This window comes from Lagenorhynchus albirostris, chromosome 10 (genome assembly GCF_949774975.1).
Source record: "Lagenorhynchus albirostris chromosome 10, mLagAlb1.1, whole genome shotgun sequence".
Lineage (NCBI taxonomy): Eukaryota > Metazoa > Chordata > Mammalia > Artiodactyla > Delphinidae > Lagenorhynchus > Lagenorhynchus albirostris.
In genome coordinates this window covers 59,673,323-59,688,115 of record NC_083104.1, presented here as the reverse complement: position 1 = coordinate 59,688,115, position 14,793 = coordinate 59,673,323, and the positions used below count along the sequence as shown (strand labels likewise).

General features: G+C 39.7%; 1 protein-coding gene across 1 annotated transcript in view; it reads left to right on the top strand.

The window, feature by feature from the left end:
- PRIM2 (DNA primase subunit 2) overlaps nucleotides 1-14,793 on the top strand; it is a 285,580-nt gene that overhangs the window by 158,441 nt on the left and 112,346 nt on the right. The window contains exon 8 of the mRNA XM_060164099.1: nucleotides 1,906-1,973. Coding sequence (XP_060020082.1) covers nucleotides 1,906-1,973 — 68 coding nt within the window. The remainder of the gene's footprint in view (nucleotides 1-1,905; nucleotides 1,974-14,793) is intronic.

Here is a 14,793-nt window from a genome sequence, read left to right as displayed (position 1 = left end):
ACTTTAAAGAGCTTTGGAATAGCTTTATTATCTAATCTCCTTAACAAGAAGAGATGTGTGCTCTTTTTGAAAATGCTGATTGTTTATTCTTCTCAGTGATTCAAACTTGAAAATAAGGTGTGGGGGTTGGGAAGGGGTGGGGAGAGAATCAAATCGTTGAGTATATGTGTTCCAGAAACTGGGGTAGTGGCCCATTTCTTCCTGATCTGCTGCCACCATGTCTGTTGGAGATGGCTGAGCTGTCGTTCTGCACCATGTTTCAGAAGTTCGGCCCAAGAAGAGGAGGATTTTAAGAAGCTGTCTGATGAAAGAATTGGTGTGATGAAGTTAGCCTGAGAGCGTGAGGGAATTTTAAGTGGTTTTAATTTGGGGAGTGGGTAACTTTCATTTTGAAAATTTCACTCTGGCAAGACAAGAAGGGAGGGAGAAACATAGTGAGTGAAGATGCTATATCCACAGTTCAGGATAAAGGGAATGCAGGCTCAAATGGAGATAGGTGTACGATTGAGATATATTTCCAATGTGGAATGTAGAGACATTTAGGAGTATTTTGCTGGTGTTTCTGTTTGTTTGCTTTCATTCAGAAAACATGGGTTGATCAGAAATTGTGCTACACAGATTGACAGAAGTAACTCCTAGTCTGTCTGCTCCATTTTCAGAAAATTGACTTTTGAAATATCTAGATAAGTTATTTTAATCTTTTTAGAGCATAGCTCTGTTTCTGAGCCATGAAACCTCTTGAACAATGAAAATGATATTTTGTAAAGGGATTTGACGTTAGCAGATATAGGGTGTAGTAAAGTGTCTTGTTTATAAAACCTTTATAACATATGTCATGAAATACTAGACTTAACATTTCTCCGGGATACTGAGAATCTTTTGGTTGCACTAAATTGCAGCAGACTGTCTCATTTTATTGTCTTTTAAATTAATAACTGTTCACATGTATTGACTCACAAAATTGGGAATGTTTCTCTGTTATTACTAGATATGATTTAATAAAAATGACTTCATATTTGGCATTTTGGTCAACATTTTTTCACAAATATAGTATTTATTAGATGTTTTTAAAGTGACAGTTTTATTTGCATAACGTTGAAAATTAAGTTTGAATTAAATTAATTGATGAATTACTTTTAATTAACAAAATAATTAGACAGGATACCCTATATAAAACCAAAGGATATCCTTCAGTTTCTTTTTTAGTCTTAGGAAGTTTCTCTTTTGTGAATTATCAAATGATTTATTAGTAGAATACAAGAACTATGTATACTTGAATCCAGAAGAAATCTATCCTTTACATTTGTTTTGGTGTTTTATTTAGGTGACTTCAAGGTATCTAATTACTTTGAATATTTTTAATTTCTTTGTTTCACATTCTTATAGCATAAGAGGGCTTTCTCAAGAACAGAGACAAATATAGAGATACACAGAGATAAGATTTTAATATTATTGCACTAAAGTATATCAGAGGCTCACATTTCCATGATATACTGTCGACCTGACACACAGTATTGAGAAATAAGGCTTTGGCTCTTACATTTTGTTTCCTAGATCTCCTGGGGGTCACATTTCAAAGTTAAGTACTTTGAGTTGCCTTGGTATGTTTATAAGATATTCTTGGTTACTTTTTTTGCTGTACACAGGCCTCTCACTGTTGTGGCCTCTCCCGTTGCGGAGCACAGGCTCCGGACGTGCAGGCCCAGCGGCCATGGCTCACAGGCCCAGCCGCTCCGTGGCATGTGGGATCTTCCCGGACCAGAAGATCCGTGTCCCCTGCATCGGCAGGCGGACTCTCAACCACTGTGCCACCAGGGAAGCCCCGGGTCCTCATATTGCATGTAGTTCAGATAAGTTCAGTCTGAGGCGTTTGCTGTGGTTACTCACCCCCTTCTCTGCTTTCAGTTAACAGCCAGGTCCTTGCCCGCTGTGCAGTCGGATGAGAGACTCCAGCCTCTACTCAACCACCTCAGGTAATACAAAGGCCCAGCCTGTCAAACTTGTAAATCCACCTGCATTACAGTGGTTAAAGCCTCTTTGATGTCTAAAAACTTTACAAAGCCTTTCTTTTTTCTTTTTCTTTTTTCTGTCATTCTCTGATTTAAGTTGAAGTTCCTAGTGCAATGCGCTTGTTACCCTTGACTTCAGGGTACTATAGAAAGTTCTTTTAATTCTATAAAAGTATGTAGAACTGGTTGATAAGTTGAAGTTAAAATGAGTAGTGATGACTGAGTTCAGAAAGATCTCAAAGGAATGAGCTATTTGCTTAATTAACTGCGAGGCTAAGACAAACTATGGGAACCTGCACATATTTTGTTGGGGGTAGTTGAAGTAAGTTATATTTGTTTTCTAAATACAAAAATAATTTATCCTCATTATTTAAAAAACAAACTTTGAAAATACAGGAAAGGAGGAGGAAAAACCTATCATCACTATTCAGAAATAATACTGCTTTCCTCTGTGCTGTTTTAAAACTCAGTGTTGTAATTATACTTTTATATAATTCACTATTTTTTTCATTTTTCTGTTACTAAAATCTGTCCACAAACATAGTTTTTCATGATTATATGATATTTTCTTGTATGAGTGTCCTATAGTATATTTATCATTCTTTGGGAAGCATTTAGACCATTTTTCATTCTTTTCACTAGTGTAAAAATGCGGTATGTAAATCTTTATCTGTATTTTTGATTGTTTCCTTAGCATGGGTTTTCAGAAGTGGAATTTGTGAAAGCATATGAACCCTTTTAAAGATTTAAGCATATTTATTTCTTTTTCAAAAACCTTATTCTACTTGTGTTTTCATATAAGATCCCCCATGTTGCTGTACTCTGAACAAGAAGGGGCAGCTAAAACAGTTGCTAATTTAATAGGTTTACCATAGAGATACTGTTGGTATCATGTACTTTGCACTGATAATTATTAAGAATGATTTTAAATCATTTTGTTATCCATGTTTTTTGAGGTGGGATTAACTATCTTTGCCCATTTATTGATAGCATCTTTTGATTATTTGATCTTACATACTTTAGATATAAAGGATAGTGACTCTTTGTTATATTTGTTACAAACGTTTTTTTTTTCTGAGAGTTTTTTATTATGTTACATTATCCAACATACCTACATTTTCAAGTTATATTCAGCCAGGCACCTTTAGTGTTTTCCTCTATGGTTTCTTTTTATTTTTTTGAAATCTAGAATGCTACTGCTCCTTCAGAAATTGGCATGGACGTTAATTTCCAGTGTCTTTCAGTGTTCTTCATTTTCCTCCTCCCCTGCCTCCCTGCTCCCTCTTTTCCTCCTCTCCTGTCCTCCTCTCCAGTTGGGGAGGGTGGGGTCCAGACTAACACTTCACGGGGGACTGAGTAGCATGAGTACTGTACAGAGTTGTTAAATTTCTGAGAGCTCTGTGTTAGTGAGTCACTCCCCTGCCCCCCTCTCCTCCCAATCTCAGCCTGAGCATCTCCTTCTGGTGGCCTCTTTGCCCGATTTGCCCTCTCTATTTCACATCACTGCTGCAGTCATTATATTATTCCTTGATTTAAAAGCATTCTGTCTCCTGAATTTCCCCCGGGATGAAGTGAGAACTTCTCAGCCTGGCAGATGAGGTCCTTCTGGAGGGAGCTGGCCTGGCCCTTTGGACTTTCTGTCAGTACTGACGCCCTGACTTCTCCTGCCAGCAGGTGCCCTGAAGCTCCACCAGTGTGACATGCCCTTGCTCTCCTCAGTGCCCTTGCAGATAATTTCCTCCTGCCCGGAATGCTCTTTTCCCCTTCCTCCACCTCTGTGATTTGACTATGTTGCTTGTTCTTGTTCGCCTCCTCTGATGAGCTCTCCCTGACCACTTGGTTCTCACCCTCCCTCCCCTGCCCCATCTCCCTCTCAGGTGTTTATTTGTGTTCCCGTAATACTGCCTGGCTCCCCATGTTACAGAACCTATGATATTGTTTCCTTGCCTGATTTCTCCATTATAGTATGAGCTGCTCCAGAGCTGCACAGTCCTTTTCATGATAGGTCTTCATTATGTGTTTTGTTGAATGAATAAATACGTGTTATACCAGTGATATTCTGTTGGTTTTTTTCTGCATAAAGTTTTTATAATTTATAATAATCATATTGTTATAGTTCTTTCCCCTATAAAACCATTGAGTCAGAAGACATAGACCTAAAGGGCTGGATCTCACATCTAGTCAGTGCTTGATTCTGTGAGATAATGATGGATTCTCCTTCCTCCACCCCAGTGCGGTCATTGTCAACTAGAGTTTAGATTAACTACTGACATGTCTTCTTGAGTCCTTGAAACTTGCACAAACTGTACATTCATTTAGGGCTTTCATTCTCTGTGGAAGTCACTTGTGGCTGTTTGCTAAGCAACCAGGGCTAGATGCTACATGTAATATGCACCAACTGATGTTGCTTCTCTTATTATTATTATTAAACCAAATGGTTTCTTGTTTTATTACCATGTCAGAGACATCTGTATGTAGGGTGGCAGCTGATGTGCATAGTTGGACACTTCCTGTTACAAAAAGTAACCTTGTGGAAAGCCTTTCAAGTATATTGAATTGTCTCTTGGCTGTCTAAATGTAATGTTTTTCTTTTACCTTCCTTTTGCTTAGGTCAAAATAGGAAAGAATACTGTTTGGCTTGAAAGATGCTAATGATAATCTTGTTAGGAAAAAATAATCATCATTGATTTGCATGAACTGTATAGTTTAAATATAACCTAGAAGGGGTGGTGGATATTAGGAGGTTGAAACTGAAATCATTATTAGATCTAACTTTGTTTAGTGCCTCTGATGATCAAAGAGGAATGATGAGTAGTGTTTTAATTAAGTTTGTCAATAAAACTAATTTGGGAGATGATACCAATACCCGCAAAAATTGAAGTAGCAATACAGAGAAATTCTCAAGTCATTTTACAGGACTTAGACATTCAAAGAGAATTAGTATAACACTTTGCCAACCTAATAATTTAGTATATTGCTTAACAATATATATCATTCTGAGAATGTAGAAGTGCTTTGTCCAGATTTTCTTAGTTGAACCTAGTTATATAGTTAAAAGTTAAATTAACCACAGAAAGCATTTTGCTTCAATCTCTTATGGAAATGCAAGCTATTCGTTAGTAGCATCCATCAGTAACTGAGCACCTATTATGTGCCGGGGATTAAAAAAAAAAACAATTTCTGTTCTCAAGGAATTTACAGTTTTGATTTCATTTGAGAGATAGGCACTTAAACACATTACAACATTTGTAACCTTTTGAATGGAATTAAACACAAAGTACACTTCCTTAAGTGATGAGGCCATGAAGTGGTTGTTTGGATTCCACACCCCCTAGCACAGTGGTGGCTCACAGTGGCTGCTCAGATTGGACTGAACTTTGATCTCACTTGAGGGAGGATGTTGTCAGTGACCGTGAAGGAGAGTAAAGGAGGACAAGGGGGTGAATTGGACTGCTGGGATCGTAGGTTCAGTGGGTTAAAACATTTTAAAGTTGAGATGCTGGTGGAGCATATGTGGGGTGTTTAGTAAGTAGCTGAATATAGACCCGCAGTTTGAGAGCGAGGTTTATAGAGAGACATTTGCTAATCTCCACTATATAGGGGTGGTTAAAATCAGGGGGATGGTTGAGATCACTCAGGGAGAGAATATAGAGTGACAAGAAAAGGGGAAATGGCCCTGAATAGAACCCATAGAAGTTAGTGTTTAAGTGACCTGTGATGGGCAGTGATGGAGGGAGGAGATGAGTTAAAAGGGAAGCCAGTAAAGACACCAGGGAGGAATCTCGAGTGAAACAGGAGCACAGCAAGGGGTGGTGGCATCAACAATGCTAAGGGAAAGCTTTCAGAAAGGTGAACACTGTTAAACGCGTAGTGAAGTCAGATCAGAATCTCCTCACGTCAGTTGGATTAGGTGCATGGGAGCCATAGGTGGCTCAGCCCCCACCTTGCAGTGGTACAGATGCAAGTCTATCCCTGGGGTGGGGGTTGAGGAGGAAATGCGGAACGAGGCTGTGGGCATACAGGGAGCGTAGACTGCTCTTGGCAGAGCGAGGAGGAAAGGGGACTGTACCCATGAGTGTCATGGTTGAAGCAAGTGTTTCATTTTTCCCCGAAGGCTGGAAAGGTGAGCAATGTTTATCGGTCAGGGAGAAACGAGGTTTATGGGAATAAGGAAATAATTGAAGGGGCTAGTATTTAGAAGAGGGAGGAGAACATGGGACCAAGAAATCAAACTGGCTAGTTTACAAAGTACTGTCCAAACTGGCTTTTTAGTTCATACTCAGAGCACCCCAGTGAGGATGGTAGATGGTTGTTTGTCATTAACCCTATTTTAAAGTTTAGTGATGGAGCCTCAGAAAGTTCATGTTAAATTCTGAAATGCCAGAGAGAATTTGTGTAAATCATAATTTCTGGTCTCCTCAAGTCACATATCATTATATACATCATCTAATGAGTCCACATCTCAAGGTGACTTTACACATCCTCATACATCACTGCATTTTCTAGGGTGAATTATATCATGTACTGATTTTCTAATTTGGAGATATATAAAGGCCTTGGGATATGTTCCTGTAAATGTAGAAGTTTATTGTGTATAAGTGTCTTTGCTACCCTAATGTTGGTACCTATGGGATAATATTTATAGAAATGTATTAGACTACCAAGGGTGTTTATGTTAAAGATTGTTATTTATTTATTTGTTTTTGCGTTACGCGGGCCTCTCACTGTTGTGGCCTCTCCCATTGCGGAGCACAGGCTCCAGACGCGCAGGCTCAGCGGCCATGGCTCACGGGCCCAGCCGCTCCGCGGCATGTGGGATCTTCCCGGACCGGGGCACGAACCCGTGTTCCCTGCATTGGCAGGCGGACTCTCAACCACTGCGCCACCAGGGAAGTCCTTTCCTTGTCTCTGGGAAGCCCAAGATTGTTATTTTTATTTATTGTATTATTTACAAATGCTAGGTGTAAATAGGTGAGACTGCAGAAGAAAACTTGTGGCCCACAATCTACATGTGATTAGTTGGATATGATTTTTTTTCCTTAAAAATAATGCCTTTTCCCACAGTGTGTCTTCCTCCTTCACCTCTCCACCTCAAGATATGAAGTGAATATTGTTCTCATTTAATATTTTGCCAATAAATTTAATGATTTTCCAATTCTTTAATTAAAGAATTTCAAAACCATGTATTTGTTACACTATTTTTCCTAATTTTATTAGCATATTTCAACCTAAGAATAAAACAGAAATCAAGTAAAGATAAGAGAAGCTAGCAAAGAGAAGCATTACCTGTAGTAAATGAACTGTATCACATGGATTAACTTGTAATGCATCCTGAATTTCTAAGCAGATGTTTATATTGACCTTTATTTGGAAATCATTTAAAATAATGAAAGCATCTTCCTTCAGTTGGTATTTTTTTTCCTTCAGTTGGTATTATTACCAACAATTATTTTGTAAATTTTTTTTCCTAATGCAGTACATTTGGTTGATATGTACACATTTCTGTTCATTCCTCTGAAGAATATGCTGACACAGATTTTATATCAGAAATGCAATCTCTGTAAGAAAGCTTTTCTCAATATCCATGGTGGTACAGTACCCAGTGTTTTCTTTTTGAATTACTTCTCATTTTGAAATCAGAAAATTGTTGGGCGTTCATGTGTTAGGAAAGGTTTGGTAGATCAGGATGCCCACCAGGTGAGGGCTGAAGTGAGAGCCTCATTAACGTCCACGGGCTCCAGCTGTTTGTCAGCTTTTCCTCATCACCTGTTTCTAAGCTCTGGCATTAACTTTAGATTTATTTCCTTTTCTACATGCAGCAACATAAGCTTTTAGCTCAGTGATTATTGTGAAGGTGTTTCAGGTGTCTTGTAAGATATTAATAAATTAGAAAGAATGTGTTCTTTCCCATTATTTATGGTCTTTGAGTTATTTCTTTTTTCACGTTTGTATTGAAAATGTTTATGCCTTTTTAGAGATGTACTTTGTCAAGAGTGAGCATTTTATTAAAATCCTCCCATTGTGTTAAGGGCACTATAATGGATAGTCTGTGTACAAAGATGCTAAGAGATGTGGTCCCTCAGCTCAAGATGTTTATATGCTAACAGGAAAAGAAGACCAATCTACACACACACACACACACACACACACACACACACACACATGCACGCACGTGCGCGCGGCTGTACTGAAATAGTTGCTGCAGCTTAATCAAGCAGAGGAAGGAGAGAGGTGTATGTGGCTTATGTTACAAATTTTATGTCATTTAATTTTTTTGATAAAATTTATAGTCACACTACATAAAATTTGGAAAAATAGAAGAAACGAATCCTGCTTCACTAATATAACCACTGCTAGGCTTTTGTTGTAATCTCTATATATTTTTACGTAATAATAATTTAAATGGTTAAACTTAAAAAAATTTTTTTCACTTAGTATGTCATACCCATGTAGTAAAGTAGAAGATTACTTTTCATGGCTCCATTTTTAAGTGACTTATAGTATTCAATTGAGGATAGATATATCTATCTTAACCATTCCCATTTTACTGGATATTCAGGCTTTTTTTTGGTTGAATAAAGCTGTGAAGAACAATTACAGAGTGTTAGCATCTTCTTTGTGGCCAGGTGAGGTCCACTGGGGAGAAGATATGTTGTGATGACTGCATTAAGAGGGATTGCAGTAGAGATGTTTCCCAGGAGACAGAGATAGGACAGAGAGCAGCAGCAGCCTAGGTGGCTTATAACTTTACAGGGACAAGAGAGGCGAGAAAGTAGCCGCGTCCTTAGCAAGTGAACCAGTGACTTGAAGAAGACAGAATTCAGGATGCTGAATTTTAAACCTTATTGGTGTGTCTAGATTAGAAAATTTTGTTGTAGCCATAATAAATTACCACAAATTGAATGGATTAAAGCAGCACTCATTTTTATCATACAGTTCTGTAGGTCAGAAATCCCACATGGGCCTCCCGCAGCTAAAATCAAGATGCCAGGAGGGCTGTGGCTGTTGCTGGAAGCTCTGGGGCAGAGTGTGCTGCTAAAGCTTATGCATGTTGCTGGCTGAGTGCAGTTCCTTGTGGCAGGACTGAGATCCCCATTTCCTGGCGGGCTGTCAGCCAGGGGCCCACATTCCTTCCTCTGCTTTCCCTGAGCCCCAGAGGCCTCTTTCTGGTCCTTGAGTGTGGTCCCCTCTCCGAGCCGGCAGCAGTGCATCAGTCCTTCTCATGTGTCAGAACTGACTTCTGCGACTGCATCTCTGCCCCCACCCTGAGAAAGCTTTCTGCTTTTACAGTCTCATGTAGTTACATTGCCCACATGTATACCCAGGATAATTGCCCCATCTCAAGGTCCTTAATCTTAATTTCATCTGCAGAGTCCTTTTTCCCACATAACCTAACATATTCATGAGTGAACATCTTTGGAAGACCATTGATCTGCCTATTAATGTGAGGGTTTTTTCTTGGGAGGTTGAAAACAGCTTTTAACATCACTTTGCATCAGTTTTACAAGTAAACCATCACTCTTAATTTATATACAATACTAAATTTCCCTGGGGTTTGTAGTTACGTCACTTTGTTAGCTTAACATGTTTTAAAGTTTAAAAAGGGTTAACAGTGATTTTTACAGAAATATAAAGCACTAATTTTCTTTTCAGTGATATAGAAAGAAGATAGGAAAGTCTTTCCTGTCTCTTCAACTGGCTATCTTGCCAAGGCAAATAGATACCTTTGTAAACAGTAGACTTTGTAATGAGGTTGTACGTAGTGGCTGTGACTTGTGGAGGTAAATACATGGTCACAAACCTTTATTCTAAGAGGTTGTTTTATTTATTATTAATTTAACACATGTTAAGGGAACTACTTGGTGCCAGGCATGGTGTTAGGTTCTAGGGATACATGTTTATTTCTGCTCTTATAGGACTCAGTGTTGCTCAGAAAAGAGAGAATCTTAAAGTAATTATAGTAAATTATGATGGCTGTTAGCATAGTAGAGGTACCTGATTCTGTGGGGCACATAGCATTGTGGAAATCACAGTAGAGGGACATGATTCTGTGAGCACACAGCCTTGCATGTCACAGTGTTCTTGCAGCTTGTTCCCAAGTAGAAATGTCAGATTTCTGTTGGCCCTCTGACTCCAAGGTTTCTTAGGGATTTATGGATTGTGGATGCTGTCAGTCTTCCTGGAAAGCAAAGTTTATGATTGTTTATGTTTTTCAAGTAGTTTCATTGTCTGTAGTTTTAAAATTTCGTATTCTTCACTCTTTGGGTTTCTTTAAAATATTGATTGTCCTCTAGTTAAGTAATAAAGAAAATTAGTTATTTTACACTGTGTTAGGCATAAAGCACTAACAAGGTACAAAATGATGACTATGCTATGGACAATTTTCTTAAAAAGCCTGATAAAGCATTGTGGTAGTTACTGTAATATATTAGCAGTGAAAAAGTAATTTGTGTAGTGCTGTGCAGTAGAACTTTCTGTGGTGATGGAAGTGTTCTGTACCTGTGCCGTTCAACCCAGCAGCCAGCAGCTGCTTATGGCTGTTGAGTGCTTGAAGTATGGCTAGTGTGACTGAAGAACGCAGGTTGTAATTTTATTTTAATTAATTTAAATTTAAGTAGCCGGTTGTAGCTAATGGTTATTGGATTGGACAGCATACGGTTCTCTGTCATATTTGAAATACGTTTACATAGTCATATATTTTTTAAAGTATAGTAATGGTTTCTAGATTAATGGATTTGGAGTTCCAAGTCTGAGGTGGCTGTGGACGTAGTTCTAAGGGCTTGCGGCCCCTGAGGGGTCTGAGGTCCCTGAGCCGCAGCAGCCCTGTGCTTCCGGGTGTGGGCGTGCCCTCCTTGCCCCCCGAGCCGCCCACCTGTGCAGGTGTTACAGGAGGTCTAGTGCTCACGCTGCCCAGCTGGTGAGCTGGGGTTCTGTCCTGGGTCTTTCTGAGCCACCTGGTGCCACTTGTGGAAATCTTGTGAGTCTAAATGTTTAGTGAACCTAAGAAGACCGCCTGGCAGCCAGGCACAATTCACAGTAAAAACAAAACACTTGATAGATTGGGCTGCGGACAGACCGACAGCCCAGACTCACTGAGGGTGTAGCGCCCTCTCAGTTGTTTGTAACTACTGTTTAGAAAGTAGTTCTAAAAAGATAACATTGATACAAAGGGAATAAAAAGCCCATTTTAATTGAGCTTCTGTGGTCCTTGGTGGACGGCGTACATACTGTCCACAGGAGGCCACTGGGGACCTTGGTCACATGATGTAACTGTGTCCTCTCAGCCTCACAAAAGGCTGCTTCTGGTCACTCAGCTCACACTCACCCCCAGGGCCTCTGTGCTGTCACCTGCTCTGTTTTCCTCACAGCAGCGTCACTGGCTGAAATGGTCATTTTTTCGTGTTCATTTGTTTTTTTGGTGTGTGTTTGTCTGCAGTGTAAGCTCCATGAGAGCAAGGCATCCTTCCTTCTGTTTACCTCTCTCCCTGTTGCTGTAACAGGGACTGGACCTCAGGAAGACTCCTGAATGAGCCAGTGCTGGGAGAGAACACTTTTAGGTTTTAAAATTTTACCTCTCATTTAGGTTTTTTAAGCTACTAAATGTTGAGACTGGATGAGATGGTATAATAGTTTGGACAAAATGTTGGTGAATTTTCTGTCATTTCCAAGGAAAAGCTTTGGTAAAGAAACACTCTTTATACATTGTAGAAATTCAACACTGGTTTTGCGTTTTGTTTTGGGACTTGGGACTGTTTCTCCTGGAATCAGGAGCTAACCGAAGAGAGTCCTTTCTGTTTCTCTGTGTGACCTCAGAAGGATCCCCTTTCTTTCTCCCCAGTGACCTATCCAAATGTTGAAGACTGTATTTAAAAACAAAATAAAACCAAAGCTATTATGAACCTTGCTGTTTTGATCTATGAAACGAAGACCTTAACATGATGAGCCATTGTTAATGGCTGTGCAAGAGTGACAGAGTGTGTAGGAAAAGTGTGTGACGTGATCTCTGGATGTGACTTGTAATAATAATCCTCATTAGCTCTCCCCTTCTTCTCCCCTCCCTTCAAAACCTCCATCAAACCCCCACCTTCGTGTCCCTGGTTCTCTCTATTATTAGGGAACAAGTGTGAGGGGGCATCGTCGGGTGCTGTAGACCTGTGATAGCACATCTCAGAAGCATCCCGCCCTCTGTACATTGTGGGGAAATGAGACGATGGCCATCAATTTAACGTCTTAGTTCTCCTGTGTGTTAGAACTTTATTTCACGCCCACCCCGCCCTCAACGCCCTCAACTTTTCAGTACCAATCTCTCAGGCAGATTTCTTTATTGTAATCATTTGACTATCCTGGGTCAAAGTCAAGTCAAAACAGCCTCTACTTAGGGGTCATTATACTCCCAGAATATGCTAAGAATGTAAAAGGAGTATAAAATACATACTCATGGGGCTTCCCTGGTGGCACAGTGGTTGAGAGTCCGCCTGCTGATGCAGGGGACACGGGTTCGTGCCCCGGTCCGGGAAGATCCCACATGCCGCAGAGCGGCTGGGCCCATGAGCCATGGCCGCTGGGCCTGCGCATCCGGAGCCTGTGCTCTGCAAGGGGAGAGGCCACAACAGTGAGAGGCCCGCGTACAGCAAACGAAACAAAACAAATAAACAAAAACGTACTCATGAAAATAGAGATCTTTGTTGGGGGCTTTAAGTGTGTATGGTGCAAACATCTATGTAGCACTGTAGTGTGACTATCTTATAGGGATGTATGTGTATATTTTACGTTTTAAATCAATTTTATTGAGGTATAATTTACATACAATGAAATGCACTCATTTTAAGGGTGCAATTCCATGATTTTTGACAATTGTGAGGTACAGATATTTTTTATAGAAAAATGAGGTGCAACTTTCAACTCTCTTGCAGTTCATTGGACTGTTGCAGCTTAGAAATGGGAATAAATAGAAAAATATGGACCATATGGGAAAAGATGAGGCCAACCTCAAACAAAGAAGAGTAGTGATTGTGCTGTTTGTAGTTCTCACCTGATGTGGAAACCCATATGAACTTGTTTTTTTTATTGTGTATGTGCACCTCTTGAAATCATACAGCTTCTCTCAATTGTAGGGAAATATAGATCATTATCCTACGTATCGTCTGATGGTAGTTTTTCGGAGAGAATTTTTTTTACGTAAAATTCATGCTTGTGGAAAAATAATTTACATTCAGTTTATAACAGAATTTTATTGATTGTGTTCTCGTTTGGAGTAACTGCCGGGAAAATCACTTGGGCTAACACAAGTGGGATACCATTTACTAGGGATTTAGCTGGAGAAAGAAATTCATTTCAATTTCAGTGGTGACAGCTATTGAGTGAATTTTCCTGTGATATCCTCACAGCAGGAAGTGATATATTGTAACTGTGGTTCCCTTGATTTCCTACACACTCAAGAAATCCAAACTGCAGGCATTGTGCTTTCTAAATGTCTGAATAGCCTAGCTTATGTGGTCAGAGTATTTTTTTTTAACATCCAAAGTGGGTAAAATTGTGATTGCAAAAGTGGATATTACAGGTGATGTTCAAAGCCTTTGTTTCCTGTTTTTGAAATTGTTTTTCCATTTGTGCTATGATTACACCTTACTTCATGTGAAAGGGTTGTATTGGGACTTGGTATACTTTTATAGAATGATGTAGGAAATTACAGTTCATTTTGAAAGATGTATTAGCTTACTTTTTAATTTAAACAAAGAAATATGTTTCCTTGATGCAGAGATCAGTTTTGATTACTCGTGATGCTTTCTTCACTGCTTTTTTATTTGATATCTGTTTTTAAAATATGATAAACTATAGCTGCCAGATAGAAAGGAGTAAATAGTGCTAACCTCTTTCAAGAGTACTGGGGAATAGTTGACGAAGAAAGGAAATGTGTTTTATGTGTTACTATTTTATGAACCTCAGAGGCTGTTTGTTGGTGGGGAGGGAGGGTGTAGAGGTGCTCCCTGAAGATGGGAGGCAGGTTCTGTCTGACCTAGCCCAGGGTCCTGCGGTCTTCCAGACTCATACCCCCCCCACCCCCATCCCCGGCCCCCAGCACAGCTTCTTACAGATGAGAGGAGAATGGATTGTTGTGATTAAGTGTTGAGGTGAGTCATGAAGCCCCAAAGACTCCCAGACAAAAATGTGTCACACATACACACACCCTCCCCCGCAGTGATTCCAGTTACCTCCAAGCTAATCAGAATTCACGATTGCTTCCCTGATAGTAGAAATGGGAGGGTGTGGCTCAAGTTTGGAACCTTGATTCCCAAGCACAGTGTTATGAAAACAAGCATATTTACAGTTGACTTGAGGCATTCCTTCAGTGGCCCAATTGCAGCTTGTATTCCACTTATGACCAGCAGAGTCTGATCTTCACTTGGCAAATAGAAGTCAGGGTAGGTCAATTGGCGTTTCTGCATGTGGACCTAGTCCTCAGGGGAAGCACTTGATTGCTTCGTGTCACTGTCCTCACTCTATGACAGTGCTGTCCAGAAGTATATGAGCACCACAAATATGAGCCACATGTGTAATTTTAAATTACTTCAGTGACATTAATTTTAGTAATATCTTATTTAACTCATATCCAGAATATCATTTCAACATGTAATCGATAGGAAAATTTATTAATGAAATGTTTTACATTAGTTTTTCATACCAAGTCTTTGAAATCCTGCAAATTTTACACTTATGGAACTTCTTAATTCTGACTAAGCTGCATTTCAAGTGCAGCTTAGTCACAGTTGGCTGGTGGCTACCA